At 34.1% G+C, this 27,330-nt stretch overlaps 2 protein-coding genes across 5 annotated transcripts in view; one reads left to right on the forward strand and one right to left on the reverse strand.

Annotated features, from left to right (window-relative positions):
* Positions 1-9,570, reverse strand: part of LOC123559755 (PHD finger protein 14-like) — a 40,225-nt gene extending 30,655 nt beyond the window's left edge. Inside the window, exons 1-8 of one of the 2 annotated variants that reach the window (XM_053552346.1) lie at positions 9,433-9,570; positions 4,518-4,631; positions 3,670-3,771; positions 2,760-3,081; positions 1,758-1,914; positions 1,280-1,335; positions 534-645; positions 66-160 (exon numbers count right to left, since the gene is read on the reverse strand). In XM_053552346.1, the coding sequence (XP_053408321.1) occupies positions 66-160; positions 534-645; positions 1,280-1,335; positions 1,758-1,914; positions 2,760-3,081; positions 3,670-3,771; positions 4,518-4,631; positions 9,433-9,496 (1,022 nt within the window). In that variant the 5' untranslated portion in view covers positions 9,497-9,570. The remainder of the gene's footprint in view (positions 1-65; positions 161-533; positions 646-1,279; positions 1,336-1,757; positions 1,915-2,759; positions 3,082-3,669; positions 3,772-4,517; positions 4,632-9,432) is intronic. The other variant, XM_053552347.1, reaches the window with a different exon arrangement.
* A 4,999-nt stretch (positions 9,571-14,569) lies between these two features.
* LOC123559756 (protein AAR2 homolog) lies at positions 14,570-26,859 on the forward strand. 3 transcript variants are annotated; one of them, XM_045351825.2, is made up of 6 exons: positions 14,570-14,684; positions 18,965-19,149; positions 20,378-20,475; positions 24,030-24,126; positions 25,124-25,283; positions 25,752-26,859. In XM_045351825.2, the coding sequence occupies exons 2-6, from the start codon at positions 18,983-18,985 to the stop codon at positions 26,340-26,342; spliced, it is 1,113 nt and encodes a 370-aa protein (XP_045207760.2). In that variant the 5' UTR covers positions 14,570-14,684; positions 18,965-18,982; the 3' UTR covers positions 26,343-26,859. The 3 variants fall into 3 exon arrangements, with proteins under 3 accessions (XP_045207760.2, XP_045207761.2, XP_053408325.1); XM_045351826.2 differs by having other exon boundaries at positions 14,576-14,610; XM_053552350.1 differs by lacking the exon at positions 14,570-14,684 and adding an exon at positions 17,368-17,502.
* Positions 26,860-27,330: the final 471 nt, after the last annotated feature.

The following is a 27,330-nucleotide window of genomic DNA, read 5'->3' on the forward strand; positions in this document are numbered from 1 at the left end:
CTCCATGTTCTATGGAAGTCATTCCATGTTCTATGAAAGTTATTCCATGTTCCTCTGTAACTTACCATGTAACATGGAAGAAACTGCGGCACATTCCAGCATCACAGCTCACACATACACCAGTCTTACTAAACCTAGAATCTTCACACAGCGAACATTCCTGAAACACGAAAATCTTGTAAATAACTGTATTTCTGACCCAAAAGCTTGAATTTGCAAAATGAAATCTAAGCATGAGATGATGTTGTTTTTGTCTTGCAACATAATATATATGTAGTCCATCCATAACTAAAACAACTCAAATAGAATTCAAGAAAGCAAGTTTTAACTGCACTTATCTGGCTTGCAAAAATGTATAAAACTGCCAATTATTCAAACTAAGTAAGTACTTTAAGCTATTTCAAAACTACATATGCAATGACTTTACAAAAAGTAACTAACTGCAAAAATATTTTGGAAAAGCAGATGTAATCATGTTTGTGAGCTATGTTTAAAATTTTGATAAAAACTGAATAGCTTTAGCACATACATACCTTAAGTCCCCACTTAGAGTATGGCATTTCAAACAATGTAACTGGTGATAGTTTGTCCACGTCTCCAAACGCAACTCCAGGTGTGTACAAGGCACACACAAGATGTACCCACCTACAAAATATATATACAAACTAGAAATGTGACATGGATGCTCCAACTGTATGATGTTAGGACAAAGAAGTGCGAGTCCAATGAGTAATGGCTCTTTGATAATAGAACATGTATACTCATTTCTGAAGTTTATGAACTGGAAAAGAAATATTACTGTACAAAATTATTTCACCTTGTGTTTTTGCACTGTCTTGTTATGGTGAAAGTTTGTACTAAGTTACTTGAATATCCTTTGATGCATATAGAAGTTACAGACCAGGCAAGATAAACAACATAGAAATATTTGACCTCCAAGTATTATCTTGACCTTTGATATTCAAGGGTCTAAGTATGCACTTGACACATTGTATTATTAGTGTGAATGTTTGTCCCAAGTTATCTGAATATCGATCTATGTGTACAAAAATAGAAACCAAGAATATCTAACCAAAATCTCTGACCCATGACCCAGCAAATTAATTGGTAATGGCATAAAGACCGGACACAAAAATTTATGCCATTTTTTTACTTTTAAATGCAATCTAGAAATTTAAGGTAGGGGTATGGATCTTGAACCATTTGCTGAAACTGTCATCATTAAGGTTGTTTCACACTATCACACAACTAAATAAAGATAATTCTTTAAGGATCTTACTTTCCAGCATCTGTTTCTTTGAAAATTCCTCCTTCGTTCGGACACAACTCACAATCCTGAAAATAGCAAGAGACAAAATTATAGCAAGATATTTCAAGTTTCAAATATAGACCATTCCTGTAATGCAAATCAGCAAAAGATAATAATCAATGCTTTTTTGAGTTACTCGTTGTATCTAAAGCCTTTAGTTAGATTTTATCATACAACTGTAACAGCTATAAACTGCAGACCAGAATAAAGTATATAATCTGTCTGTAAAAATAAGATTACATTTGCGCCTCACCATGAGAAAACCATCGTAGTGCATTTGCAACCAGCATGGATCCAGACCAGCCTGCGCATCTGCGCGTTCTGGTCTGGATCCATGCTGGTCGCAAATGCACTATGTTGGTTTTCTCATGGTGCGGCTCAAAATTTTATCAAATAATTCCTAGATAAATCAGTTCCTTTATAAATCAGTAACAGAAGATATATTTACAGGTTTCACACCGGCCTTGCAAGCATCACAAAACCAAGGTTCCGTACTGGCGGAAGATTCTGTACTGGCAGCTGATTGGTTATCACTGATACCATAGCAACCCTCATGTACGGCCACACCACAATTATCACATTCAACAATCTCATCATCTGTCTCACTGAAATTCATCATGTTAGAGAAAAATGCTACTAATTTTCGACTCTGAGGGCATAAAAAAGAACAAGCATGTGTGAATGTAGAGCTTCTTACCTGATTTCTTGTTTGTTTTGTCAGGTTTTGAGTCACTTTGACACAATTAAGTTTATATGGTGATTTCCAGTGGTTGAAGACTCCAGATGCTACTCCAGGCTTTATTTCAGGCACATATTGGCATCTGGGTCAAACAACCAACCTTCTACAAGTGTACAAGATGTCTCTCTCACATGAAATAATTCAATTCCTCTTGTGGAGTTTTGAACCCACAATGGTGAGAAGCAAGTGGTATGAATTTTTCAAGTATAAAGCAAAATTCAGTAATGCTCCCCTTGACCCCAACAGCACCCATATGCAATCCCATCCTTTTTATTTCATAAGATACCTTTAGCAAACTCCTGATTCAATATATCTACCAAACCTAACTTATTGAGCAGACCTGAGGAGTCTGACACCACACGCCTGTCACCTCCCTATCCGTCCAAATATATTGCCAATCTAATAAACTGGTTTTCATGCTGATAATGTTGACAAAGATTCATTTGAACTGGGCAAAAACTTAAGAAAGAGTTGAATACAAATAAATGTACGAGTGACAGACTAACTCATGGACAGACAGATATTTCAAACACTTTAATGCCTCCTGTTGTAATATTGTTGCTTTCGCGTTTCCATTTCTATCAATTAAAAATCTTCCAAAGCTTCTTATTAATCAATCTAGTAGACTGTGCAAAGCTTTTCAAATCGGTATTAACATTATCCCACTGAGCCATGAATATATCATCTACAAAATACTGAATAAAAAAATACCTTATATCCCCTAAACATACACAGCATATCAGAACTTTCATTGGTCGAGAGCACTGCGACTCCTCTTGTATGTCACTAGGTACCAGATCTGGTGATCGTATTCTCTGTTTCTCTACATGCTTCTCGATTTGTTTCTGTTTCTTCCTTGGAACGTAATCTTCATCATCGTCATCATCATCAGTGTTAATTACATCTAACAAGGTTCTCTTCTGTCCTCCATCACTTTCATCATCACTTCCCTCATCATCACTCGAGTCTCCGCTACTGTCATCAGTGCAATCATCATCATCTGATAAATCACTTTTTGATGATGATATAGGTTCTGGAAAGTAAAAGTAACTTTATTGGTATCAAAGTATTTATCAGTGGTATTTCTGGATGGATGCCGGGCAAGGCTGACTTGACTTAAAAATGATGTCAAACATGTTAAAAATGTTTGCCACACAAACCTTTCTGGGGAATGAGGGCCCTACCTCCCTGCCATGTTTTTCCATCACAGAAAATATATGTCAGGCACATCTGCACTTCATGGAGATCAAATGTATGATATTTCATTGAAATCCCTTTTTAAAATCTGGAAGAAGTTTGTTCAACAACTATTTTGTAGAGTGGGGATAGCTGCCTCAGGGTTCTCCATCTTTGTTCTTCCCAGAAATATTGTTAAACACACACTTCATGACGAAATGTATAAATTTCACTGGGATCCCTCAAAAAAAATTTGAAGTAGTTTACTCAACAAACTTTTGGCAATATAAGGACTGACAAGCCGATAGTAAGATGACTCATATATGAACTTCATTTTCAGTGGTATAAAAAATTACTACAATGTACGAAAACTGTCCTCAAAAAAGCAGTTCTCAATTATATGCATGAAATAATGCATGAAAAAAATAATTCATCAATGCAGTACCATTATCACTGTCACCCTTCTTTTTATCATCATTGTCATCATCACCATCACAACCGTTATCTTCATCTGTCTCTAGCTCCTGTTCATCATCATCACTGAGATCTGAAGTGAAAACGTGGACTTTACGCACTTGCAAAATGTAACATTGAACTTTTAGCATAATTCTGTCTAATATCTGAAAAAAAGTTTGACACATACAACATCTGAGATGTACAGACAGACAGAGGTAAATGATCAGTAAATCTATACATTAATTCACATCTGTCAAGTCTACCCATTACTAACAAACAATTGTAAAAGAGCATTAAAACAAAAATCAAGAAAAAATAACATAAGAATAAAAGTAGAATTCTTTTATCAAACATCATCTTTGTAGAATACAATGGAATATTCAATTAATTATGAGAAAAGACTGTAAAATCCTTCAAAAAGGGACAACAAAATCTTGAAACACCTACAGTGAAATCATAAATAATGGTTTTTACTGAAATGTCCATTTCATGGCATGAATTTGCTGACTTCAATCTTAAACCTTTAGCCTGCTAAATTTCTAAAATGGACTGGTCCATTATTCAATTTGGGCAAAACCATTTATTATTCCAAGGGGTGTTCGATGAAAATTTACTGACTGACTAGCGAACAGTGCAGACCATGATCAGACTGATCACAAAGGCAGAATTATTTGCTGCCAACAGGCTAAAGGTTAAAGGTAAAATGCATGACAATTGTACATGTTTGTTGGGACTTAATTTTGTTGACTGTCACAATCACAAAATCCACGAAATTAGACCACCACAAATATTAATGATATTCACAGTAGCTGCTTTATTACATGTATACTGACTGACCAGAGTTCTTTGCTTGATAATCACTGTCATTCTCGCTGTCATCTCCACCAAAGTTCACCTGTATCAGGTGCTTCTGCACTGGTTTCACTCGCCGCTTCCCCGGGTCTCGATTTCCTGAAAACAGAAGGATTGCATAAGGGCTTAAAATTCACAGATATCAGGGAAAACCTACGTTTCTAAAACGCTGCCTCTTTTGGAACAGACCTTGCTTGCTTAATCATTAATGCATAGAACTACATTTGTACTTCCAGAATATTAATCGTTCAAAACCTTTATGAAATCTGATTATTTGAAGACAATCTCTTCTCATTCAAACAGTTTAATAATGGGCTTGAAAGCTGTAATTATCATGAATTAGCTTGGTTTGGACGAGTCAATGTAACTAAGAAATATGCCTTATAGAGTTTGATATAAATTGCAAAACTGTCTAGCAACAAAATAAAACAAATATAGTCCAGTGCTTTTTAAATTCTCTTGTGTTTTTATGCAAGTTAGTTCAAATAAGCATTAAAGTATTAGACAGTTGAAGTTACTCTGTCAGTTTGTGTACCTTCACAATATCAGAGAAAAGCATGTTACAGTCAAATATTGCACACATCATGCAATGTTAAAAACAGCCATGGCATTCAAAATACAGAGGAATCATTGGTAGTTTTAATGATGTTTTAATTACATTTCTAACACAAGGCCAATGTCAAAAACAGGCTTTTTAAAAATATAGTAAAAAAAGCCTCATTAAAATTTTTATAAAGATATTTGGACATCTACATCAAGAGTCTATAATGATCTGATATTACACTCAATTCACAGATGACTTAGCACTGCTTGCAGATACAGTTACAGGTTTACAGAGACTTTTAAATCTTTTGAGTGATTTCTGCAAAGAAAAAGGTCTGAAATGTAATATCAAAAAGACTAAAATTTTGGTTTTTAAAAATGGAGGAAAATTAGCACGTACTGAACGTTGGACTTACGACAACAGGCCAATTGAAATAGTGTCATGTTTTTCATATGTAGGTTTAAACTTTACTAAAAGAAATTCTTTGTGTAATATGGCCAAGGAACAGGCACTGAAAGGAAAGAGAATTCTTATATCTGTACTAAACAAACTTTATCAATACGGTCAACTGTCAAAAAGTGTTTATTTTAATATATTTGACACCAAAGTTACACCAGTGCTCTTGTACGGTGCTGAAATTTGGGGAACACAATCACAGGACTCAATTGAAACTGTACATCACTATGCGTGTAAGCGCTATATGTGCGTCAAACAAAGAGCATCTAATATGGCCGTACTTGGCGATTGTGGAAGACACCCTCTGTATATTACAGCAACAAAACGGTGCTTGAAATATTGGCTCAAAATCCTTAACATGAAAGATCATAGATTAGTAAAAAAATGTTACCATATGTTACTACATATGGACGATCAAGGACATAACAACTGGGCATCTGAAATCAAAAACCTACTTACCAAAAATGGATTTGGCTATGTTTGGCACAATCAGTATGTAAGTGATGAAAAGCAATTCATACAAGTATTTATGCAAAGACTAAAAGACCAATTTCTTCAAGTTTGGACAGCAAATATAACAAGCAGCTCTAAACTTCTGTGTTACAGCAGTTTCAAAACAAATTTTGAACATGAAGAATATCTTAATATGTTAACTATAAGAAAATTTCGCAGTGCATTAGCCAAATTAAGAATATCAAACCATGATCTTGGTATAGAAAGAGGAAGATATAGAAATATCCCTAGAGAGGAAAGACTTTGTGAAATATGTGAGGAGGAGAACTGTATTGAGTCCGAATTTCATTTTGTTTTAATTTGTAAAGCTTATACAACTTTAAGAGAACAGTATATACCACGTAAATATTGGGTTTCGCCAAATATAAATAAATTTAATATATTGCTTAGCTCAAGATCAGAAAATGTATTGAAAAATTTAGCATTCTTTGTATACTATGCATTTAAGCACAGATCGGAGTTAAGAAATTAGCTAAAATTATAAACATGTGACTGCACATGTAGTGAGTACAGCTAATAACTTAACATACCATGATGTTACTGTATGTATATAATACATTAATTGCTTGTAGAATTATGCAATTACCAGTGAATTTTCACAATATTGTTCAAATGTAAAAAAACTTAACATACCAGATGATGTTGCTGTATGTATATTTTTACATGTAAATTACTTTCTTGTAAAATTATGTATTTACTAGTTATACAATTGTTAAACTAATGACACACATGTACATATTTGTACCCTTTTCCATTAAAGGGAACCATGCAGTATCTAAAGATATAAACCGATATTATCTATTTTTTTAATATGTACACACTTTACCAACTACATTTTGTGTTATGATTAGTAAGTATGCCTTTCTGTTTCGTTTCATTTAAGGCTACTGGTTAAAATTTCACAACGGTTGAATTAAAACACAGATATATACAGAACTTTCAAATATCTTTTTTCGACCACGGTAAAATTATAAATTTACACTTAAAATTGTACTACAAATTACCTGCAGTTTAAAAAAGTTCAATATTATAGAAAATATGGTAATTAAGTTACACTTCATAAACAGTTCACAGATCATACTTAAAGATGGTAAGGATATGACTATGAAGTGAAATTATGTGCATATGTTTGATATTACATTGTTTGAAACCGACTTGTAAAATTTACACTGCTCTGTACATTAGCATAATAATACTTGTGTAAACATTATGTTGTTTTGGGCCGGTGGCCTATATATCAATAAAGAAATTGTCATTGTCATTGTCATTGTCATTGTCAATTCCAAGGATCTTCTAGACATTTAAGAGTACTTGGAATTTATGATGATAAAATTAATGCAGTGGCTACGTTCATACATATGTCCAGTAACTTTTCTCTTATTTCAAGGTAACAAGGTATTACAACTGCCGACTTTGAATTATTCATCCCTCATATTTGTGTATCCACTGTAACAACTTATCTAAAGCCATCCAGTGCTTATTATCATCACATTTTATTGTTTTATTAAACTGAAATCATAGAGGTATATATTGTCAATACACAAAATTGTGATCACCCATAAAATCTCAAAACAAAGCTTACTGACATAACACCAAGTGACTGAACTTATCAAAGTACATTGCCAGATCATACAAACTTCCAACTGTCAAATAATCTCAAAGGCTAAGATTGATTGTGTTAAAGCCAAAATCGTTTGTGTGTTAACTCTCTTTTTCCATATTTAAAACAAGAGAAACTGGCCTTGTTCTACCTTATATATACTAATTAACATGATATATTTTTTATAGGTAATGCCCTGTTTTGACATTTAGCATGAAAAATTAGATTTTTTTTTCTTACCAGCTATACTCAATGTGTTTAGTTTTAAATAGAGAAAAACTATTTTATAAGAAGGGGGTATTTTTAACTATTTTACCAAGATTCCAAAAAGTTAAAGAATTTGCTTAGGCTTAAGCTGCTATAGGGGGCACTCTGCTATTTGCCACTTGAACCATTTGCAACAATTTTATGAAAGTGGCTCAAACTTTTTTTCATGTGACTGTTACATTAGACTATTTTTCTACACAAAATTCTAAAAAAAATGTTACTTAGTGGTATTAAATTGGTATAATGGGCTATTCCAGATCAGACTTACTTGTCCGTATGATTGTTATATAGTGAATTCTGGCCAAATTTCACTTGTCTCTACAAGCTTTGGGACAACCTGGGCAATACGTACAGTTGAATTTGCCACCCCTGACCATCCAACAAAAATGGCACATTTTCTGGGATGGGGGCTATTTTCTGACTGTTGTCAAGCCTTGAAGGGAAGAGGGTCTATCCAGATGGGTTCTGAAAACAGTTTATCCATGGTAGTCTTTTTTGGCAAAAATGCCCTCTGTAGTCTTGTCAAAGAGGGAACGTTCAAAGGATTCTGTAAACATGCATATATATATGGTTTGTCCTAAGAGTCTGAAGCAAAAACGCTTTCATAGTCCGGTGTGGTATGTCCTAGCGGTGTCTGGAAACATTTTGTCCAGAGAAAAAGTCTTCCGTAGGCCTAACAGAACTCAAGGAACGTGCGGAAAAGCCATCTGATCTAGTGGCGTTATGGCAAACAGGTTAAAGTCCCAGCCCCCTACTCCAGGGCTATAATGATATACTAGTCCTACAATACATATCGAGATAAAGAGCAACGATACAGTACATATCGCAATACAAATTGTGTACCACAATAAGTCAGCATTCATTTGATAAAATTTAAAAAAGACAGTGGTCCTACACTTGGATTTTGGAAAGTACTTGAAATTTTACTTTTCATAAATGATAAATTAAGTTTTAAAATTACTATCTTGTACGCTGATTGTATGAATGTTTTCATTCAATGTTTCTATTTTTACTATATCATTTCTGAATCGAGAAACATGCTTATGATATGATATGCATATCGGCAGACTAATGTATCATGATACATTGAATTTCGATATATCGTTACACTCTAACCCCATCCCAAGTTCAATTCCTGGCATTTCCCATTGCAGTGTGCCTTTTGCCATCCCATCTCATATGCTTCAGTTCTCAGCTGTATATGGGTACCAGTGAATTTCTTGGGATAACATATAAAAAACTATAATTCGTGGCCTCAACGCGAAACTAGTCTATCTGCTTCTATTTAGGGTCACTCAAAAGCTTTCGTAGCTTCGCAGTGTGACAGTAAATAAAATTTACCTTTACCTTTATCTAAAATGGATATATTCTGTATATTTCATACATAATATATCACATCATCAGGAATATGTATAGTGTTTGAATCTATAACAATCTTGTCCGAATACTGATTTAACCGAATTTCGTATGAAGACACATGGAAACAAAAAAAGGGATATATATCAAATTAATGTGCTTACTCATAGCTCTATAAAGAAATCCAACATTTTTATCATTTTCATCGATATCACTATCATCTGCCATTCTCTTAAGCTTTGTAAAAACGAGAAAAAAGGGAAAAAATCAATGTATTTGGTCTTTGTTCGCAGACGCTTGATATTGAGACTAAAACCCGTCCATTGCTATTCCCGTTTACTAGCTTTTCCTGTAAATATTTTTCTCAAACCGTCGCTGAAACAACAAATTGTAATTTTACCTTACTTTCTATGTAACACTTAAATGCATATATAAGTCTTTTGAATGAATCAAATGCGGAAACTCTGGTAAGTGCTTTTAAATTACATTAGTATCAAAGACATTTCTATGGATTTGTTCAAATTTAGCATCTGATCATTTACACTCATTTATGTTCACTTAACACTTAATACAAATTAGATTTTCACTGGAGGTATTTTTAAAATTTCGTTTTCCTATCCTGGTTGCCCAACCAAGATAGAGTTATTTTATCATAAGTATAGATTTAATAAACATACTTTGCCTAAGGAAATGTATAAATATTAGACATATTGTAATATATTTGTAAAATATTTGCATTAAAAATTATGTTTTTAGATGAAATTCATTAGAAACGCAAGTTTGAAAAATTATTATTACCTCCCTTTGCCTTTCTTGGTTGCACAACCAAGATAGATTGGAAATAAATTAATTCAGAAGCTACACACAGCTTTTAAACTTGCATTTTGGTTCAGATTGTTCAATAGTTGATATGTCTATCAAATGCAAATGTAAAACCAGACTTTGTATCGAAATTTTAATAAAAAGAAATACCCTGCTTTTTATATACTTTCATATTAAAGGGGAGTAATTGCAAAATTTTACAAAAATGATAAAATATACATTTCAAACAGGAATCTAACTCTATGTAATCGGTCTTTTTGTTCCTTAAATAATTCTCTACCAGAATATACAAAAAGTGAAAAATGTCATTAAATGTTGTTTAAATGTGACTGACCACCTTTAAAGATTTCCATTTCATTGTTTACTGTTACTGAAATAAGAAAATGGTTCATTATCTACTTCTGAAAATGTGGTTTACAGTAGTTAATTTTATTCTCACATTCCGTCACATTACATCAGTCTCTTTAAATAGTTAATTTGATAACATAAAGCACATACCTATATTATTTTCCTTATTTACCTTTTTTCCACTAAGTTTTTAGTTCTTTCGGGAGTTATTATTGATTTTATTGTACAAAAGTGGATTTTATTTCCTCAGGGTTGTGGGTTCGAGTCCGACGTCTGACCGGATCTGTTTTTATAAGTTTTATGTGCAAACTAACAATTTACCGGATCAAACGTATCGTAATTTTTATGGTTCATTTACTGAATCTTGTCATATTTAACCGTTGTAGAAAAAGTGGAAGAAAAATTATTTTAGAAGGGTCTTATACAAAATTACAAAGTTCTTGTCACCAGCGTTTCCGGAAAATAAATACTACACAAGAAACAATTGCAATTCATAAAAATATGATGCATAAAATAATGTAACAATAAAACAGGCATCGATAACATTACATTACGTAAAAATGCATGAAATGATTTATTGTGACTTTGAACCCTTGGTAACATGCTATTTTGAAAATACAGTCATTGCGTAAATTAACTAAAACATCCGAAAAGGCATATAGATTTGACACTTAATTTTTCTTTTTCTAGGTCAATTACCAACCTCACTGGGTCAAGTTCTTTAACTCTTAACATGTATTTTGAGCACTTAGAAAATCCATTAGTTGACTCACGTAAGGAATTAGTTGACAAAAATCTGATTAACCACCTTAAGTCAACAAAATTAAATTACTTTGTAGGGGTCTCACGTAAAGAATACAAGAAAATTGTTGAGGAGGACAGAGACATCGACTTTCTCTGCGATCCGTGTAAGTCTGCGCCTCACAACCATGAAGCTGAAGACATGTCTCGTGAGGAAGAGGTCATGGACGTTCAGTTCAGCGACACCGAGGGTGATCCACTCAATGAGTCCGTCAACGTGCATGACATGCCATTTGAGCCATGAGAATGAAATGATAAATTATGAAAATTATTAAAAAAAGTGATATATCTTTGAATTTGTTCTTTTCCTTCTTTAAGTTTTTTCCATGTATACTTTAATAAAACAATATAGGCATGTGATATGTGGGAATTAACTAATTGCTAGACATAATAGCATCTCTGGAATGTGACATTACTATCAAACAGTGACACTTGCTTGAATTGGAATTTCACAGGAATGTGAAAGATAATATTTTAACATGTAATTTAAGACAATATATTTTTTTTAGAATTAATTCTTTTATTTTGGACAATATATATCATAAAGCAATGAGATCAGTTTTTAAACAGACAAATGTTGTCTCAAATATATATATATATATATATATATATATATATATTATCTTTTAAATTAAATAACTTCATAATACATTAAAAATATTTTTAATATTGTTTTATAAAATGTAATGACTGATACAAAATGCATTGACAAACACCTTTTAATTATCATTTTTAATATATAATCTTTCTACCTTCACAATATTTGACAAATAATCCTAAATTGGTCAATTACAATTCACATTAAGTTTGAAACAGAGTTATAATAATTCTAATACTGTAATAATTAAAAAAATGTTTAAAACTGAGTTATTAATTAAAATATAATAATTATAAATAAATATGTTAAAAACTGAGTTATTAATCAGAAAGCTGAATAATACATAAATCTGAAAAAAGCAAATTTCAACAAGACAGAAATTTATTTTTGAACCAGCATCCATTCTTAAAACATTTACAAAAGAATTAAAATCTATTTGGAAAATATCAGTCAGAATCTACATCTACATCTACATCTACATCGACATCATTACGCCAAACTGTCAGACTTAACATTTCTTTGATGGTGCGCAAGAAAAGAGAAAGTGTGAGAAAACTGTAAATAGTGAAAGCTAGAAGTTTGAGTCCCGGTCACGACTGGGTGCAGATAGACAAAAGTGCTACAGAATACACCTTATTTTTAGCTGTGAGGTCCAGCGACGATAAACCAGTTTAAATTCTACAGTGCTTCTGTCGCCACTGACCGTTCAATGCCAGTATACTATGTAACAGTATGAAGTGAACCTGATCTAGCAAGCATAGAAGAGTTGCGTGTCATTTACATATATATAATCCAATGCATGTTTTGCTTTATCTGTTGCCTCACTTGAGTTTAGCAGGAAACTTCTACACATTAAATTTAGTTAGAGCACAATTGTTGTCGATCTATTTATAACTCCATCATAGCAACATAACATAGTGTCAGAAATAAGCAATTATTGAACTCGCAGCCAAAGGATATTTTTTTTTTTAACTTAATATGCATATTGCATGGATTTTGCCAAGGATATGAATTAATTTGAAACCCGAATTAAAATAATCTGTGCACTGATACCTTTTATTCCAGAGAAACTCAACAGCTACCAGTAATCAAGTAACTGTACTCGGTAATTAACAACTCAGCAAGTCTTGCAACTAAATCATGGACATGACCCACTATCTTCATGGCATATAATTTTTAAACAGTCTCTCAACTTGTGACCAGGTCAAGCTTATCACTGCAAGACAGCAGTGAGTCACAAGAAAAGGTCTGTAAATTTTATTGATTTCAATCCCACAAAATATTTCATGTTTGATCATTAAATTATGATTTTACTTCATTAAAACATTTCAATGATAATACAGAAAGTCTTTCTATACTGCACTTATTAATTAGCTTGTGTCATTGAGAACCTTTTTAGTTCAGTGATGCAATCAAACAATAATATAACCATGATATTGTTTTAAAATATCTAAACTACCCTGCAGAAGTATTGTATCTTTCCGCATTGACCTGTGAGATTTGACCTCTAAAGATCATAATAAGTTTATCAACAAACTAAAAGCATCAGCTTATCCCCCTTTTAATGTTTTATATATATTCCCATAATATGAAACATATTTATTACAGAAATGAATGTTGTTGTTCTTTTCCAAAGAGGTCAACTCTCACAGGTTTTCTAGCAAAACAGTTTATGTTTATTTAATTTCAATTAATTTAAAGCTGCTCATGACCATTCGCATGTGAGACATATTTTCCTAAAAAGACATTGTGAAATCAACAAAATAACTGAAAGTCAACAAAGAAATTTAACAAAATTTTCATCAAAAATGCCTTGGTGAGTTTGGTTTTACGGCATTGCAAAATTTACTCAAAAAAACCGTTTGCTATCCTGTAAATTTGGCGAGTATAATTTCAAAAATACAGCAATACATTCTAAGATTCTACTAGCTTGAGACATTTCATTAAACATTCGATTTTCGCCAAAAGTTAACAAGCTACTGTAAATCAATACTTAAATCATCTGTCTGGTGTTAGTTAATGTCAAAAATATTTAGAACCCGTTTTACCTTCAGTTCAACAGGTGCTATCGTCGAGTAATTGATAAATATGTATATACAATTACAATATAAGACAAAAACTTGACTGTAATATTGACTAAGTATTGAAAAATGATAATAAACATAATTTTACACATTTGTGGCCATAATGTATTCTTTGGAATAAATGTTTATATACAAATGAAAAACAAAATGAGTTGCAATATTTATAGTCTATGAAGTAGGTCTGTAAAACACCAATTACGCCAGTAACGAGAGCTGGCTGTAAGACAGCGTAATCAATTATTCTATTCACTGATAATCAATGCTAAGCAATTCTATTAAAAGGGCTTAATTTGTTCTAAAGCAAAAGTAATGTGGCCTGGCTCTGTTACTTTATTTACTGGTCCTAAAAACATGCATGATCTAATATCCCTACAAATTTCACATATATTAAGTTTCATGAAAAACTTGTAAATATTATGTTGTAATTTGTTTTAAGTCATGTGCTAATGAAATTATTTTATTTACAGCTCTCATATATTTGTTGCTAGTTGTTTGTATTTGTTTTCAGTAGTCAGTTAAAAAGCTCAGCCAGAGCTTATGTTGTATTGTTAAATGTCTTGTCGCCTTAAAATAAAACTTATCTTATCTTAACAATACTCTGGTCGATCACAATAGTCAGGTATGGACCTAATCCTAATTACGTGCGGTACTAAACGGCACGGCACGGGTGTAAAGTCAACGGATCAAACGTAAACAAACGATTGTCTTACTGTTGTATTAAATGAAATACTCCGTGCTTAAACAAGTTAACAGGTTTTAAGAAGTAAGCATTTAAATTGAATCTATATAACAAATAACGAAAATTTTCAAGAATTAACCTCAGCTACCAAAATATGATATATTTTCGCGAGTTAGTTGCAATGTTTTCGGATTGAACTTATTTATAGTTAGAGGTCAGACACTGCTATTAATTTTTCCATAGGCGTACATTGTAAGAAATGACTCTGTAAGACCCCCTCAAAACTATTGTTGACACATGAGGTGCCATTTACCCTGTCAAATAGCCTTCCAGACACCAAAAAATAACATTTTTACACGAGCATGCCCGATCCATTTTTTTTCTATTTCCATTAAAAGACAGCCACCCTCAACTGTGCATGGAATTTAGTGGTGAATTCCAACAAGTACTTACTTCACTAAATTACTAATTTCAGAGTAAAATATATAGCCAGGCCGCTATAAAATACTTCAAAATGCACAGGAAACATTACATTTCAAGATTTTAAGGATATTTTCATGATTCAAGGCTACACATTTTTCAACCAATCTGAAGCTAGCAAATAATAAGAACATTTGACCTAGACATTAGTAACCAGAATTTTATTAGTTTTTGATAGACCGACATCTTAAACTGAAACAGTGACCAGTTTGTCACAGAATTTTAATATATACTGGGTATACCAATTACCGGGATATACATATTACCGCGAATGTCCCATTTTGACACTTAACATGAAAAGTGCTTTATATTTTTTCTCTCATTATTCATGCTCAATGTGCTTAGATTTTTAGCAAAACTATTTTTGAAAATTGGAGTGTCTTTCTCTTTATTTCACAATGATCCCAGAAAATAAGGAATTTAGCTAATTGACTGGTCATTATAGTTAAACTTTGCAATTTTTCTCCGCAATTTTTTCAATGAAGTTGCTTTTTTCTGCCATATCTGTTTCATATTTAGTTTGGCCTATTGTAAAATAGAACTGCTTTCTTTGTCTTAGATCAATTTAACAACTTCTTTAGATTGAAAGTTGAAATTCACGGTAATAGGTATATGCCAGAAAATGCTAAAATTGCCCACCTCTGTTCTTTAAATGACAATAGTGGAACTTTTACCTGGTGTTTTGATGATTTTTTTGCCAAAAGTCTAAAGCTAAAATATAAATTAATTAAACAGAACAAAATTTATCCTTTCATACATCCGTTTTGTTATAAATAGAGTACACTGAATATAAGACTCACGGTAATTGGTATACCCAGTATAAAATTATTGTTGCATCAGTATCTGGACCTTTAGGTTAGAGGTACAGTACGGTTACCTAATTTTTTTACCACTTCAGCATCTACTCTGTACTGCCCAACAATCAGTTCTGATTATAACTGGGAGGTGCTTGTCTGGGACAGACTGTTAAAAGATGAGCAAGCTCATTAGGTGCAAAGTTAAAAAGAACTACAATTACCAAGTTTAAAAACATATATATAGATTAGAAGGTTACAGTTGCCAGCCTCTCAATGCAAACAGTGAAACTGGTGCTGGACTGTATGTGTAGGGGAAAACCATTCCAGGAACGAACATGTGTGACATGGGCTGTCTGGAGGTCCAATAATCGTGACACAAGCTTTTACAGTACTTTAAATGTATTTTGTAAATTATGTAATTGTAGGGATAAAGTATATTTTAAATAAGTTGTTGTAAAGCTGTGTTTTATACAGTCAAACTTTATTTTTAATACTCAAACTGGACGGGACCAGCAATATTTGTTCAAGTTATCAATTATAGTTAGTGCCATCAGACAAAATATACAGGGATTTTGCCTGGACCTGACAATGAGTTTGAGCAAAGGGTACTGTACAAATTATTGAAATTCCAAGAAACGAAATTTGACTATATACATTCTTATATATTTTTATCGATAGCTCTCACTAGAACTGGAGTCATAATTTATTTTATTATTATATTGAATATGAAATTTTAACAACAGTTTCTGTATGTCAGTGTTATTTACTCAAAAACATATTCATTAAGTTATGCAGGGCTAGACACTAACTATTTTGGGCCACTGGTCCGAAGAGCAGTTTCCACTAAATTTTTAAATGAAACAGTTACTGGTCCTCCAAATATTTCACTGGTCCTTGTTGCTTTTCACTGGCCTCGGACCAGCGGACCAGTGTTAGTGTCAAGCCCTGTTATGAGTACAATGCAAGAGCTAAATAATAAAGAAATCATAATTAATATTATTACTATATAATCCTTCAGATCTGAGAAAAATTGAAATTCAATAAAAGCTTCCATTATGCTACACAGATTTTCAATTAGTATTACTTTTTTCTTAGGATTAAAGGATTATAAATCCTCTGTTCCTTATCATTTGCAGTATATTTAAAACAACAAATCTGTACAAGAAAAAAAATGTAAATTATGTGTATTTGATTTTAGTAGCAAGTTATAGTGTAACAATAACTGTTCTCTTCAGATACCATTTTCAGTATTGGTATTCAATTACTGGACCTCTTGACAGTCCATATACTAGTTGTCTAAAGGTGTGGAAACTGGACCTTAAAGTTTAGACTGGGTCAATGTCCGGTTACTTTGTTTCCAGCCGCTGCTGGTCACTGTAAATCCAACTATGTGTAAATCCTTTTTCCATTCAACTTGTGTTGGACTTAAAGACTTCAGTCTCACAGTTGTTGATCATTTTTAGGTCAACTGTTCACAGAAAAGACAGAGCTATTGCAATCACTTCTGCGTCCACGTCCTGATTTTGCTGATATTTAGTACCTGTGCTGGTATCTCTGAAGCCACAAGTAGGAATGGGTTGAAACTCCACACTTGTTTACTGTGTAATGTGACATGCAATGCACAGGTTTGAAAATCTTGTTTTGCATTACCGCATCAAGTTTTGCTCCTTTTTAGCTCACCTGTCACATAGTGGCCTTTGCAGTCATATAGAGACTTCATTTATTGTTTGATTTGATTCAGACTTGCAAAATATCTTTAACAATTAGATCTTTGATTCCTTGATGAATCCTTTAGATCTAATCATAGGTTCTGGAGTTATGACCCCTGATTGACCCCTGAAAGAGCCAAAATATATGATGGGATCTGGAACCCATGGTGTGATCTTTACAGTTTTCGAAAGGAACCTAAATATTATGCCAATAGGATCTCAGTCAGGGCTTTTCATCAGGAAATTGGGAAGAGGCCTTGGCTCTTCAAATTGGGAAATTTATGCGCTAAAATTGTTCATTTTGGGAAAAATTATCAACTGGAAGTAAACATCGAAAGACGAAGCAAATTTATCTCCCCTGAAACTTGGATTAAAATCCAGGCCATGGAACATAATGTATTAGACTGGCAATGTGTCACAACTGGTTCTGTGGGCTGTTAGGCTATTGTGCGACAAAAAATTGATACCAGACAATCGCTTCCTCTGGAAATACTAAAATGTAAACAAAATCTTAACCATCTGCTGCATGATTTGGGGAAATTTTACCTTGCATTTTGGGAAATATCTCTGCCACAGTTGGGAAAAAATAGTATATTTTTGGATTGGGAAAAGGCCTTTTTACAGGCCTCTGTTATATAAGGATGAAAAGCCCTGTCAGTTCCTTGTCAAGTCCCATAACTCTGACATGTATTTTGGCCGACTTATGTCCCCTTTTGGACTTAGAAAATCCTGTGCAAGTTACTATCTCCAAAACTAATGCAGAAATTGAATTGAAACTTCACATGTGTCTTTATGGTTATAAAACTAGGTTACATCATCAAGTTCCATAACTCTGACATGCATTTTGGCCAGATTATGCCCCCTTTTGGACTTAGAAAATCCTAGTTACTGTTTTGTATGCAAGTTACTATCTCCAAAACTATTGGAGATAGTGGATTGAAACTCTTTAGATATCTTAACATTTAGGGTAATATTCCTGCTTCTGGGACAACAAGGGACAGCTCTTGTTTTGTTGTAATCTGCTATCTCATTAAGCATCATAAGAGAGGAAAGTTATAGGACTCAAATTTGTTGCCCTTTTTGTACTTGTTTATGTCTATGTTTTCATTATTTTTAGCATTTTTTAGTGAAAAGGCTTTTTAGTTGTCAGGCATTGCTGTTCTTCAGGTTGAGGAAGATTCTAAGTGCTACTCCTAGCATTAAATCAGACTTGGGCTGGCACTTTGGCAGAGTAGCGAGGTGCAAGTATTTAAAAGTCAGGTACCTAAAACACTTGACCAACAAGGCCCCTTGCATGTTTTTAACTTCCAATGAAGTTCAGACAGAGGACACAAGTATGCCAGACTTTATTTTAGATGCCTTATTTTCTTTTTTACAGATATAAGTTTGTGACAAAATGGATAATGACACAGCAAAAGTTTTATTTCACGAAGGAGCAACGTTTGTGTTACTGGATATGCCGGAGGGCTCAGAGTTTGGTATAGATTACAACTCGTGGACCACAGGACCAAAATTTAAAGGAGTGAAGATGATACCCCCTGGAATACATTTCGTTTACTACAGGTAGGTATATGTTATAACAAGCTGAAGATACTGTATATTGCTTAGCGTTATAGGTCAGAAAGTCTGGCGATATAGCATTCAATTTCCCATCAGTTATTAAAAGCAAGCATTGGCTTTCAGCTGTCAAACTTGATGGGATGATTGCAAGTGGTTTTGAGGTGAGTAGATCTAGGCGATGAAATCAAGAGCTGGAGAATACTTTTGACATATGGCTGTTGAAATTGAATGGATGGTTACTTGTTGTAAGTGGGTGGCTCCTATTGTTTGAGGGATCAGCAAGTCAAAGGTCAAGTTGACAGTTATGTGATCTTCAAATAAATAATTGGACAACATTGGACTAATGATCATCAAGCTTCATAGAATGATTGTATGTGGTCAGAACATGAGCCCCATGGTTTTTTGTTAAATAGATCAAAGGTCAAGTTCAAAGTGACCTTAAACCTCAAAATAGTTTACTTTTACTAATTAAAGCAAACTTGAATCTATGACAGTCAGACTTCATAGGCTGATTGCCTGTGGCAGATCTACCAATTTTGTTTTGGTCACTGGGACGAAGGTCAAATTCAAGCTCACATGACCTTTGAATTAAAAAGTTTGTCTCTTCAGTATATTTAGATTGCCAGCTTTTGCAATCCTTAAACTCTGATTTGGTATCTAGCAGTAGATGAACCCAATTGATTTGCTATGCTCAGAGATCACTTTGTGCATTATCTGCGGAGATGTTGTACGATGAAAAAAGTTTGTCCACTCTGAGGTCGTGCTTTTTACTTTAGGGCGACTGAGGCAAAGGTCAAGGTCATAGAGACCTTGGAGCGGAAAAGTAATGTCTGTTCAATATTTTAATAAAACTTGCACTAAATGCCATCCTTAAACTTTGTGTAAGCATTAGAACTAGACATGAGATGAGCCCTTTTCATTGTTTAGGTCGATGAGACAAAGTCACAGAGGTAAAGGTCAGGTAGATTCAGGTAATCTAAATCAGAGTTTCAGGATGAGCTATAAACGCATGTCATTGTTTCATGCATAACAGCACAATTTCACCAGAACTTAGAAATGGAAAGAAAAAAGATCTCTGTACCTGTATTTACAGTACTTCATAAGGTCATTGCAGAAGGATATTAAGTTGTCACTTGTCTTAAACAGCTATTTTGGTAATTGCTTTTGATTTTCTACCAGGTTGTACTGTTTGAACAAAACAAATGCTAATGAACTTTTTTTAACATTTCAGTGCCAAAAGTTGCTCCCTTGGTGGGATGAGGACAGGCTTCTTTTATAACTTCAAACAGAAAGAAGTTCTTGTCAAGAGATGGGACAAATACAATGAAGGTAAACATTACATGTACAACATAGTAACTACATGTACTGAGTATGTTTCGCCTAAAGCTTTAGATACAAAGGCTGTAAATTGTGCATGTACACTGGAATCATAGGTCAATTTCTTTCATATTTTGTAAATACCTTGGTCTTAAAATATATAAAGATGATACAGTGGTCAAAATAATTGTAATGTTGTTAGTCCATGCTGTTCGCTAACAGTTTCTCTAATTGCAGTAGGCTTTGAAAGCGAACAGCAGGGATCCTGACCAGACTGCGCAAAAGTGCAGGCTGGTCTGCATCCATGCTGGTTGCAAACACACTATGTTAGTTTTCTCATGGCACAGCTCATATAATAAATATAACCCAGGGTTGCGCAGTCCTTGAGAAGTTCTTTATTGTACCCCCCGACAACAAAGTTTTAAGGGGGGTTATACTGGTTTCAGGTTGTCTGTCTGTCCGTAGACGCAATCTTGTGCACACCATCTCTCCTTATCCCCTTGACAGAATTTAATGAAACTTCACACAAGTGATCAGTACCAACAGTAGTTGTGCATGGGGCATGTTAGGTTCTTTTAGAAAAAAAAATTGCAGAGTTATGGGACTTTGTTTTTTTGTTACTATACTATATACATAGACATAATCTTGTGCGCACCATCTCTCCTCATCCCCTTGACACAATTTAATGAAACTTCACACAAGTGATCAGTACCAACAGTAGTTGTGCATGGGGTATGTTAGGTTCTTTAGAATGAAAATATTTTTGCATATATACATAAAATGGGACTTTCTATGTTATTTGTTTTTGTGCATACATTATCTTATAATCTTTTTTTTTACATTAAGACACAATCTTGTGCGCACATCTCTCCTCATCCCCATGACACAATTTAATGAACTTCACACAAGTGATCAGTAACAACAGTAGTTGTGCATGGGGCATGTTAGGTTCTTTCAGCGACAAAAATTGCAGAGTTATGGGACTTTGTTTCTTGTTAACATACTATATACATACAGTCTGCATATGCAATCTTGTGCATGCCTAATCTACCAAACCCTTACACACAATTTAATGAAACTTCACACAAGTAATCAGTACCAACCCTAGTTGTGCATGGTGCATGTTACATTCTTTCAGAAAAAATTTTTGCAGAGTTATGGGACTTTGTTTTTTTTGTTACTGTACTGTATACATACAGTCTATATACATACAGTCCACATAATTATGCAATCTTGTGTGCGTCAAATTGCAATGTACTGTGTCAGTGCATGTGGGGGGTACATTCGTCACCTTTAGTGATAGCTCTAGTTGTTACTGTAGTTACTGTAATTTCGTTTTAGCTCAACAGAGCACAAAGTGCTTAAGGTGAGCTATACCGGTCATTGTCCGGCGTGCGTCAGTGCGGCGTCCGTCAACACTTGCCTTGTGAACACTCTAGAGGCCACATTTGTGACCCAATTTTTATGAAACTTGGTCAGAATGTTAGTCTTGATGATCTCTTGGTCAGTTTCAAAACTGGGTCATGTTGGGTCAAAAACTAGGTCAGTAGGCCAGATCAAAGGAAAAGCTTGTGAACACTCTAGAGGCCACATTTGTGACCTAATCTTTATGAAACTTGGTCAGAACCGGGTCATTTGGGGTCAAAAACTAGGTCAGTAGGCCGGATCGAAGGAAAAGCTTGTGAACAGTCTAGAGGCCACATTTTTGACCCAATCTTTATGAAACATTGTCAGAATGTTTGTCTTGATAATCTCTAGGTCAAGTTCGAAACTTGGTCATGTTGGATCAAAAACTAGGTCAGTAGGCAAGATCAAAGGAAAAGCTTGTGAACACTCTCGACGCCACATTTGTGACCCAATCTTTATGAAACTTGGTCAGAATGTTAGTCTTGATGATTTCTAGGTCAAGTTTGAACCTGGGTTATGTGGGATCAAAAACTAGGTCACCCGGTGAAGTCAAAGGAAAAGCTTGTGAATACTTTAGAGGCCACAGTTTGACTCAATCTTTTTGAAACTAGGTCAGAATGTAATTTGTTTAGTCAGATGAAAATGGTCATGGTGGCTAAAACCGTATGTCCAGAGGCTCAGTCGGAAATCTGTCAACACTTGCCTGTGAACACCTAGAGCACAAGTTTGACAATTTTAATAAAACTGAATGTTGTCTTGATATCTATAGGTCATTTTAAATCTGGGTCATGTGGGTTCAAAAACTAGGTCAACCAGCATCAAAGGAAAAGCTTGTGAACACTCTAGAGGCCACATTTGTGACCTAATCTTTATGAAACTTGGTCAGAATGTAGTCATTGTGTGGTCAAAAACCTGGTTAGTAGGACCGGCACGTGAAGTAAAAAGCTTGTGAATCTTAGAGGCCACAGTTTTGACCCAATCTTTATGAAACTTGTCAGAATGTTTGTCTTGAATATTCTCTAGGTCAAGTTTGAAACTTGGTCATGTGGATCAAAAACTAGGTCAGTAGGCAAGATCAAAGGAAAATCTTGTCAACACTCTGACGACCACATCAGTTTGACCAATCATTGAATAAAGAGAATGTTAGTCTTGATATTTCTAGGTCAGTTTGAAACTGGGTCATGTGGGATCAAAAACTAGGTCACCCGGTCAATCAAAGGAAAAGTTTGTGAAACTTAGAGCCACATTTTGACTCAACTTTTTGAAACTAGGTCAGAATGTTTGTCTTGATGATTTCTAGGTCAGTTTGAACCTGGGTTATGTGGGATCAAAAACTAGGTCCAGTGGCCAGATCAAAGGAAAAGCTTGTCGAACACTTAGAGGCCACAGTTCAAGTTTGAAACTCAAGAATGTTTGTCTGATTATCTAGGTCAGTTGAATGGGTCATTGGTCAAAACTAGGGTAAATCAAAGAAAGCTGTAACACTCTAGAGACAACATTTGTACATCTTTATAAATAGGTCAATGTATCTTGAAATCTAAGGTCAAGTCGAACTGGTCATGTGGTTCAAAAACTAGGGCCAGTAGGCCAAGATCAAAGGAAAAGCTTGTGAACACTCTAGAGACCACATTTGTGCCCAATCTTTATGAAACTTGGTCAGAATGTTGTCTTGATATCTCATAGGTCAAGTTCGAATCTGGGTCATGTTGGGTCAAAAACTAGGTCACCCGTCAAATCAAAGGAAAAGCTTGTGAACACTTAGAGCCACATTTGTGACCCAATCTTTATGAAACTTGGTCAGAATGTTTGTCTTGATGATCTCTAGGTCAAGTTCGAAACTGGGTCATGTTGGGTCAAAAACTAGCAGTAGACCAAGATCAAAGAAAGCTTGTGAATACTATAGAGGCACATTTTGGCCCAATCTTTATGAAACTGTCAGAAGTTTCTTGATGATTCTAGTAATTAACTGGTCATGGGGTAAAACTAGTGACCAGATTGGAATCTTTGAATTTTACCAATATCTTGAGAAGTTTTCTTAGTTCAGCCTCTGTGAGAGAAAAACTTTAAAAAAATGCGGGAAAAAATTGGACGACCAGTTAAGTAACTAAATCACCAAGGCCTTTAATTCTTGAACAACATTCTTATTTGTTGTATTTCAGATATATCAGAAGGTCCAGTATCACCAGAGGATCGGGAACGAGTAGCGTCAAACATGAAGGAACTGGATCAGTATCTCGGACCTTACCCTTACGACAGGTACTCTATATTTGGATTTAAAGTTTACTTATAGTTTCTGGTGTACAAAGTAATTTTATTACCCAAAAGTTACAGATTTTTCTTTACATTCAAATTTTCTAAATGCTTACATTATGAATGTTGTTATTTATTTTTCAAAGATATATCTCACACATTATTATAGAATTGTGCGATATATTAGGCAGGATTTGGAATTTGGTTGAAATTGTCTGTAATACTGTAATGTATCACTTAAAGTCAGATATCCCCTATGCTCTGTCAGTAAAATTTGAATGCCTTAATTTTTGTTTTGAATTTGTAATGATTGTGTAGCTAGGATGAATAGAGTAATAGCAAACCAAGACCAAGGAATTTAACAAAATTTGGCTGGAAACAGTTCCAAAATTTTACAGTTGATGAGTCCCCCAGGGGACATAAACCTCACTGTTTAGGAGTAATTAGTCATAAAGTTTTAAATAGTACCAAACAAATCTGACTTGGAGCATCCTCATGATATGAGCCGGGTCATGAGAAAACCAACATAGTGGCTTTGCAACCAGCATTGATCCAGACCAGCCTGCATATCTGCATAGTCTGGTCAGGTTCCATAATGCTGTTTGCTAACGGTTTCTCTAATTGCAATAGGCTTTGAAAGCGAACAGCATGGTTCCTGACCAGACTGCGCGGATCCATGGTCTGGATCCATGCTGGTCGCAAAGTCACTATGTTGGTTTTCTCATGGCACAGCTCATATAGGCTTTTTATTGACTTAGAATTTCTTTTTAGTACCCTCCTGGAAAGTTTGCATGGCATATAAGTGGATAGATCATAGTTAGAGCTGCCTACATTCAGTGTTTCCATATTGTAAAATTTGTTTAAATGAGACTTTTTATCCTAGAGAAATTCCTGAATAAACCTAACGCCTACATTTCATGCAATTTCAAAGGAAATAGGAAACAGAACAGATGAGCCTAACAGGCCATTTATATATCTATTTACCTGTTTATTGTTGTTATAGTTACAAGAAGTGGGTATCACTGACCAATCATATAACAGATGATCTGTTGTCACGGTTACAACCGGAATGTGGAACAATCACATCAGTGACACAGTTTGAATCACCTTTTAGCAACAGTCAGATGAGACGGGAAGCTGCGGAGAAGAAACTCTCTGAGGAGGTAAAGTAGAAAAATGTGACTTTTTGACATCATAAGCTATCTGAATACCGTATATTCCCTAAATAATGCTCTTAAGGTGTGTGGAAGGGTTAGGGAGGTTCATAAATTTTAATATGAAGCTTAATATCATATATCGTCACCTCAACACAACAAAGTCATATCTTTTTATAAATTTATCTTTTTATAAATTTATAATAAGATACAACTTTGTTGTGTTGAGGTCGACGATATATGGATATCAAATTTTATGTTTTTACCCAAAATAGAATTCATTGGAACTTTAATTCATTGATTTCAGCTTCTGAAGATAAATTGAACAGTTATTTTGTTAATTTTTTGTTGGGGCTTAATTAATGCATGAAAATTAATACCCCTTGATAATGAATGAGTATGCCTTATCAAATAATCTGCACAAAGTGAGTGTTCAGTCATCCAAATATTTATTGATATAAAACTTCAATGTTGTAGGGACACTCCGAGGAGGAAAAAACTAATGCACAGAAAGGTCTACCCAAACTCACTAAAGTTGCTGGCACAGAAATGCGTTTCACAAAAATACCCAAACAGAGATACCCTAAAGATGCCACACCACAGGATATCACAAGACACAGCATGGACTCTTCATACATGCTTGAAACACTTCTCAAATCTGTCTATTCAAAAAACAATAATGAAATTCTTGGGGAAATCCAGTTTGCTTTTGTCTGTTTTCTGATTGGTCAGGTGTATGATGCTTTCGACCAATGGAAACGACTGGTACATCTCCTCTGTAGCAGTGAGGCTGCACTGAACTCTCACAGTGAATTGTTTATGAATTTGATTTCAATGCTTCATTTTCAAGTGCATGAAATTCCAGAAGACTTCTTTGTTGATATTGTGTCTGCGAATAATTTTCTTACCTCCACTTTACAAGAGTTCTTTTCAAACTTAGATGAAGGAAATGGAGACAGCAAACTTAGACAGAGAGGGCGAAAATTCCGTGAACATTTAACGAAAAAGTTCAAGTGGGATTTTATGACAGAACCTGATGATTTTGCACCAGTTATTGTTGATACTTAACTACTTTAAAAGACTGTTTTCAGTTCATTTTTAATTCAAGTGACAAGGCTGTTTCACACTTTACAAGGACAAAAAGATCACACCTGTGAATTATTAAAAGAAAATGTGCCAATACATTTGCAGTTTGCATAAAGGACACCCATTATCAAAAGTCCGACAAATGCGAAGGATAATTATTGAGCTATTAATTTGTTGACTGATGGAAGATTTTGTGGTTTTCTTACCCTTGAACACTTAATGATAACTGACATTGCAAAAACAATATAGAAAAAAAGTCTGATAAGTGATTTTTTTACAGACATTCAAATTTGAATATTGCATTCGAATATTCGTCAGAAATTTGATTATTCAAATGTTGAAATATTCTATCCCATCATTACTGTGTAGGAATATAGTAAATAAGTGTTTAGAATGTCAGTCATGCATTGTTGTTAAGGTATTTTTATATTTTAAAGACTTTCTTACTGTAATGACTATTTTTGTGTGAAATGAAAGATAATAAATCAATAGTAATATCTGTCTGATATATTGCGCATTGAATGAATTGCTGATTGTGATAGCTGCCTTATACATGGATACATGGCAAAAAGTGCTGAAGTAAGTGTTAAGATGTACAGGGTGGCAGTAACCTTGAATTATCAGGGATACGGCTGACAGTAATCTTGAATTTTTAGTGATACAGGGTGACAGTAACTTTTTTAATTATTCAGAGGCAATGGTTGACAGTTACCTTGCTTATTATTCAGGGATAATGGTTGACAGTTACCTTGCTTATTATTCAGAGATAAAGGTTGACAGTAACCTTGCTTATTATTCAGGGATAAAGATTGACAGTAACCTTGCTTAATATGCAGGGATAAAGGTTGACAATACCCTTGCTTATTATTCAGGGATAAAAGTTGACAGTAACCTTGTTTATTATTCAGGAATAAAGATTGACAGTGACCTTGCTTAATATGCAGGGATAAAGGTTGACAATACCCTTGCT

The sequence above is a fragment of the Mercenaria mercenaria genome, chromosome 10 (assembly GCF_021730395.1).
Source record: "Mercenaria mercenaria strain notata chromosome 10, MADL_Memer_1, whole genome shotgun sequence".
In the NCBI taxonomy this organism is placed as follows: Eukaryota; Metazoa; Mollusca; class Bivalvia; order Venerida; family Veneridae; genus Mercenaria; species Mercenaria mercenaria.